The 7,126-nt window shown below is 31.4% G+C and overlaps 1 protein-coding gene across 1 annotated transcript; it reads left to right on the top strand.

Annotated features, from left to right (window-relative positions):
• The first annotated feature begins 3,346 nt into the window (after positions 1-3,346).
• LOC145597258 (protein LIGHT-DEPENDENT SHORT HYPOCOTYLS 4-like) lies at positions 3,347-4,083 on the top strand. Its single transcript, XM_081653401.1, has 2 exons — positions 3,347-3,919; positions 4,072-4,083. Exons 1-2 carry the CDS (start codon positions 3,386-3,388, stop codon positions 4,081-4,083), a joined length of 546 nt encoding a protein of 181 aa, XP_081509527.1. The 5' UTR covers positions 3,347-3,385.
• Positions 4,084-7,126: the final 3,043 nt, after the last annotated feature.

The raw sequence follows: 7,126 nt of genomic DNA, 5'->3' as shown, positions 1-7,126 counted from the left end.
TATCATTAATTCTCTACTGCTAGATTTATTAATCCTTTTTAAACTATCAGTGCCATATTATATTTGTATTTAAGCTCGTTTTAACATCTTGGTTGGGCTGTTGGTAGAAATTTAGAAGATCGTTGAAGAATAGAGCATTTTTAACGGTAAGTTAATTGTTAAATAAACTTGTCACGCGATATATAATTTCAATCTAGTCCACTTTATAGTGATTTGGTGGCTCCAATGGTTAGCTATTAACTTGCTATTTAAAAAAACTTTTTAAATTGACTTTGTTATATTAAACTAAAAAAAGAAAAAAACTTAATTGTCAAGCAAATTAGCTTGGACTGTATTTTTTAGTTCTAAGACTTCTAACGATCAAGCTAGTAGCTAGAGACTTTTGAAAGCAAGTTGTTAGCTACAACAAATTGGAGTTGATTTAGTAGATAGATTACATAATATTCTAAGTTTTTTTTTTTTTTTTTAATTTTTTTTTTTTATTGTGATGATTAATAAACTAGCGCTTCTAATTAAAACAAGATATCAAGGGCCTTTCATCAATTAAATTGTAAAATATCAAGCGCTACTTCATCAATTTCATTTACGTATATCATCAATTTCATTCCAACTAATGCTACTAAACAAAGAAGGATCAGTTTTGTTTGACAACAATTAATTATTGCCTTGTTACTTACGAAGTACTTCCTCCGTTTTTTTTAACAATGCATTTATGAAATCATTAATATCTTTAATTATCGATAAGCAAAAATTATGAAAAGTTGATATTTTGAAAGTATATAATGTGACGAATCTAACAAGATCTCACATGATTATATTTTACACTACGTATAAAGCACAAAACATGGTTAAAGGGAGGTGTGTGAATAGTGTTAAAGTCAAAACGTGTCAACTGAATAAAAACGGAGGTAGTATATATCAACAGGATACGTCGATCACTTGAAAAACTAACAAAATATCTCATCAAATAATTGGTAATGTTAGTTGTTGGCTGGTGGTGTTTGAGTAGCTTAATTAGTTGTAACTTGTAAGCAACTATATATCAACTATTGAAACATACATATACCTTGGTAAAATCAAATCAATCTTCTGTTATCCCATATACATGCAAAACTAACAAACAAACAAGCAAAGAGCAAGTAGAACAAGCTACTGTAGTCTTTCCAAGATCGGTTGAAAGTTTTAAACACAATTCAACGATCACAAAAGTGAAAATCTAAAAGCCAAAAGACAACAACAAATCTAGCATGCAAAAAAATATATTAAGGGCCTATTCTCATTGACTGAACTCAGCTGAACTGAACTGAATTGAACTGAGTTGAGTTGAGTTGAGCTGAACTGAAATGAATATTTTATAAGAGAAGGAAATTAGGAGCTGAACAGAACTGAACTTCAACGTAAGAGAACAGGCCCTAAGCCACCAAGGCCAATGTTAGGAATTTACTACACTATATACATTGTATAGTATTTTAATATCAATTTACAATAAACTTATTGTGAGACATAAAAAGTTATTAAAAACAAGAAGAAAAAAAAGAAGTAAAAGGGCCATCATCTTTAGCACTACTATTCTCTGCTCTTTTTTTTGTTGAAATTTGCTATAAGTCCTACTGTGTTGATTTAATATGCTTTGCTCTGCTCTATAGATACTTGTTCTGCTTTTTCTAAAAGTTCAAAAGAATAGGGCCTTACCTTAAAAATACAAAGAGTTACTTTACATTTCTTTTATTTTTTAAGGTGAACTATTTCATTGGACCGAAATCATTCATAGGGTTATCCAGCGGAGTTTGCTGGCTAGACACATTAAGAGTAATCCAAAAAGGTAATTCCAAAAAAAAAAAAAAAAAAAAAAGCCCTTTAGTGGAGATTAATTCCAAGTCTCCAACCACATAGTTAAAACGCTCAATTTGTATCACTACATCAAACTTTAGCTTATTACAATTTATGGAGTATTTTATTTTTATTTTAAATTACAATTATAGGATGGTAAAAAGAAGATAAAAAATGGTAAAAGAGAGGAACTATTTAGGTCAGCAAGACAAGTCAAATCAAAAAGGGGTAGTGAGGTCAGTGCCTCCACTGGTTTTTTCGGCACTTGCATTTAATAATCATCTACTCTTCTTTCTTCTTTCTTCTTCCTTCTTGTTTTTTTGTTTTCTGCCTTTGCATTGCGTGCTCCCCTCCTCTTATTTTACTCCAGTCTCCAGGGTTCTATTATATGTGGTCTGCATTTATATAGTACAAAATTTAATTACCACTCAATTAGTAACTTAGAATTTACCACATTTATCAGCTCTGAAAAGCTTTTTTCTTTTTTCTTTTCGTTACATCCATACAAATAAAATCTCACTTCACATCATTCTTACTATCTCCGTTACAAGTTATGTGCAATGATTAGATATTTTTCCTCTCTGCTTTATGTTAAATTGTTGCACATAACATGTAACGGAAGTAGTATTTCAAAAATTTTAACCTTAGCTTTTATCCTCACTTGATCATAATTTAGTTAATATCATAACTAAGCTTAGCTAAACCAAACTTTATCTTAGGAAAAGAAATATATATTGAAAAACATAATTATATTACATGCTCAAATATATGATATGCATCTAAAACTAACGGCACTAGTCTCATAATTAAGCGCAAATACTACACATCTCACTTAATATATTTTGTTCTTTTCACCTTTGTTCTTATTACGGAGTATGAAGTACAAAATACATAAATTAAGGTCAAAATTAAATCAAATCAGAATACGTATTTTACAAAATTAAGACCAAAACATTTTATTTTAGGTGAAAAAAACTTTAATGATGCATGTAATCATGTAACTCATGTACAGGACACAACCGACAACATTAGTTTCATAAGCACAAATAGTCAAATACTACACATCTTACTATTCTTAACATGACTTGTATAAGTGGTGTGTGCAACAACCAACGGCAACAATCTCATAACCACATATTTGATGAGTACAACACATATATACATACAAGTGAGGTCTATCTTATTATTACTCCTTCATTCACTCAATTTGCCCCCATTTTCCACGCACAAATACTCACACCCCTCCAAAACACTCATTATTATAAACCCTTCAACCTTAACCTTTACTTTTTTTTTTTTTAACCACAAATATATACTTATTTTTTGGTGTTTAGAGAGCCACGTGGTGGATGATAAGAATCTGGGTGATGAAATTAAAATCAATCCCAGAATCACATGTAACTCGGGAGAATAACTTTAACCACTCGAGCTATGCCTAACTCTCACCACAAATATATATTAAACCCAACTCAACTTAATTCAACTCTTCCACTCTTCTTACTTCATTCCTCCAAAACTCACAAAAACCAACCAAAATCTTCTCTTCCAACCAAAAATGGAAACTTCATCAAACATTACAACACTCCAACAATTCAATAACAATAACCCTAATACTACTACTACAACAACAACACTCCTCTCAACCTCCTCATCCTCCTCCCCATCATCTCCATCCTCCTCCTCGATAACCCTCTCTCGATACGAGAACCAAAAACGGCGAGACTGGACCACCTTCGGCCAATACCTCAAGAACCACCGTCCACCCCTCGCACTCAACCGGTGTAGCGGGGCCCACGTGCTGGAGTTTCTACGATACTTAGATCAGTTCGGAAAGACTAAGGTACACAACCATATGTGTCCGTTTTACGGTCACCCTAACCCACCTGCCCCCTGCCCGTGCCCGCTCCGTCAAGCGTGGGGATCGCTTGACGCTTTGATCGGACGGCTCAGAGCTGCTTACGAAGAAAACGGGGGTAAGCCCGAGATGAACCCGTTTGGGGCCCGTGCTGTACGGCTCTACTTGAGGGAAGTTAGGGACTCACAATCTAAGGCAAGGGGTATCAGCTATGAGAAGAAGAAGCGTAAGCGGGTCCCACAACTAAGTCATAATAATTCAACATCAAATTAACATTTATTTGGTAATAATTTTATGTTGTCTTACTATTGTTGTTATAGTTTGTTAGATTATACTCTGTCCGTTTCATAATGATGTTTGTTCTGTTTGCGATCTGATTGTTGCAGATTGCGAGTTGAGTGATTGGTTATGGTAAGGGCGGAAGGATCGGGTGTTTTAAGAGTTGGATTGGTGGCTTATTAGGGTTAGGGTATTATATATCAATGGACATGAATGAACAATCCAATGTCTTGATTTTGGCAATTGTAATTGTATCTTCAACTAATATATATCTAATTAATTAGTTAAAGATCTTTGTAATTATATTGCTTGTTTTAATTAATCAAAATTAAAATTTATTTGGAATAATTAAAATGACATATTTGTGTGATAGAAGAATGTGAATTTCATGGTAAAAAAGTGACAAGACAAGTTGGGTAAAATGAGGAAAGTTAAGAAAGAAAAGAATAGATGATACATCCGTAAGTTTGTCAGTAACAAAGTACTGCTCATAGAACAACAGCAGCAGAAGGGTAATCCATTTTTTGGTTTTTCTTTTTTATTTTCCCCCCTTCATTTCTGCAAGTATGTCTCTACCTTTGCCAATTTTCTGTCATCATTTCTTTTTGATTTGTTGATTCAAAATATGTTGCCATGATGGGTATTTTAGGCAATGTCGTAATCGTTTTTGCGTTTATTAAGGTCTAGTCTGATCTAATCTAATCTGATAACTTGAATTACTCTGGTTTAGTCTAGAATTGATTAATCCGATTTCAACCATAAATAAAGAAATTAAAGATTTGGTCTGTAAGATTGTTGAAAGGTGAGTTAAGGTGAGTTTGTATGTACAATGATATGCATTAGGTCTAATTTAATTTACGAAAAATTTCTTAGTGTTCCATTGTTTCCCAATGTTCTTATAAGGCCATTTCGAGCACAAATCTTTATCTATTTGCATCTTGTTTAAAATGAACAATTTTCATCCATCTTTAAGGTCATTTGTAATTAAGGATGAATTAGGGTGGACTTGTTATGAGGTTCGAGTTAGGGTTTTTTTTTTCATATCAATTACGAAGTACTCTCTAACATGTAGAGAATTGAATTAGGAGAAATTCAAAGCTTGATTATCATTAATTGGATCTTATTCATCCTTTTTTATTTTTTTTTTAAAGTTAATTAATGCTTTGATTAATTGAATTGATGACTTGCGATAAATATTTTGTTGTGTAATTAAGAGCAATTTCTCGGAACTTTCAGCTATCCAAAATTATAATTGTATGTAGTAGTGTCTAATCACTTTGGAGCGAGAATGCGATAATGTGCCCTCTTGTACTGTAATCCAACGAAAATTAGTGGTTGTTAGCTACTCTCATAACCTTATTACTAATTGGTTAAGTACAACAATTAGATGATTTATTAGGTGATTAAAGATCAATGAGCCAATGACTGAATATAATCACATAATTTTTTTATAATCAATCTGGCCGACAACACTTTATATAATCCTATATATTTGGATGTGGCACTGTATTATCGTTGGAGTTCATGATTATGTTGTGCTTAAAGTGTCAACCTTGTTTATTATATATTGTAAATCAAGTTTATTTATTTCTTTATTTCTTTATTTCTAATGCAAGTGAAAAAAAAAAGATTGATGAATGTTCATACTCGCATTACACTATTCACACATTCTTTATTTTATCTAATTCTTGTAATTTATGGAATAGCATATACGGAGTAGCTATGTACTTATAATTTATTTATATTATTGAGAATTAAATTTACAGTGATTAACGTTAATAATTGTGCATTGACAAGAATGGTGGAAAGAGTATTGAAAGGCCAAGAGGCTAACAAATTGGGACCATGAAGGCAAGTACCCCTCTATGAGGAGAAAAGCCCTACAAATAAGTGGGGTGTACCCTAATGAAAAGGGACAATTGAGTTTCCTTAAACCCGTCAACCATTAAGAAGGCCCTAACAAAATCCAAGCTTCCATGATTTGCCTCTTAATTCTTGATCTTTACTCAGCTTGTCTGAAATCTTGAGGCCAAGCATCAGCTTAAAATATCTATGATGGTATTTAACTTGTACAATAACAATAACTGATTTATACGAATTTAATTGAATTGAAATGGTATGGCACAAATTGATTCTAGCTAGGGTTGATGACAAAGTTGATAGATATACCAATAATGGTCATCAACTCATCATATTGATTGATTTTAACTATGATTAATTATGGAAAATTACATGGTTTTATACATTTACTATATATTATTTTCACTTTTTGTTCGAATTGCGAATTTGAATGAACATGTATGTACTTTGTTTTTCTAAATGTTGTTAGATTTTATTCGACATATGCTTAATAAACAGAAGTAAAGTATTACAAACTACTTAAAACTTCAATTACTAGAAGGAACCTTATCAGCTACTTTATTATGTTGTTACAAAGAGAACAAATTAAATTAAACTACATAGTACTAAACAATTAGATTAGCTCAAATAAAGAAAATTATCCTTTCTCATTTGATAGTATTGTTAAAAACGTATAAAAACATGCAAAAGAATCTCAAAACTTCTAAACTTTTGTTTGATGGAAGACATTCACAAAAGTTTGATAAGAAGTCGTTACAACTCGATCAATAAAATTTCAGATACTTCGTAATATTCTTAGGCATGTTCATATGACATTTCATACATAGGCAATATAGCCTAATAGTCACATAAATGACCTATATAAAGATAGAAAATAAGGCACCAAACCTAAGAAGAATTTTCAACATTTGGAGTTTAGGGATAACCAAATCTTATAACCCTCCCATTAGAATATTTGATTCTTATATAATGACACCTATTAATTATTATTACTTTCTCCGTTCTTTTATTTTTGCACCATAAAATTGGGCATGGTGCAATATTTTTGAAATTTTTTTATGAAAAAGAAGTGGTGCAATTTTAGAAAAACGGAAAAAGTATTAATTTTCTAAAATTTGTACAAAGGGTTAGACGATGATAAAAAAATTCAAATATAATTAGATGCCCTAAAAAAGAGAAGAAGAAAAAAAAAAGTGTGTGACCATAAAAAATGGAATATCGATCTTTTAAACTTGCTAATGTCAATATCGTTGATAATGAATTAATGATACTTTTATTGAAGAATATCAACGAGCAAAGAAA

The sequence above is a fragment of the Chenopodium album genome, chromosome 20 (genome assembly GCF_948465745.1).
Source record: "Chenopodium album chromosome 20, dcCheAlbu1.1, whole genome shotgun sequence".
NCBI classification, from domain to species: Eukaryota; Viridiplantae; Streptophyta; class Magnoliopsida; order Caryophyllales; family Amaranthaceae; genus Chenopodium; species Chenopodium album.
The sequence above is the reverse complement of the archived record's forward strand: the minus strand, read 5'-3'. Positions and strand labels throughout refer to the sequence as shown.

Excerpts from the sequence above, each read along its gene's own strand:
- LOC145597258 (XM_081653401.1), top strand. The coding sequence starts at position 3,386 with ATGGAAACTTCATCAAACATTACAACACTCCAACAATTCAATAACAAT.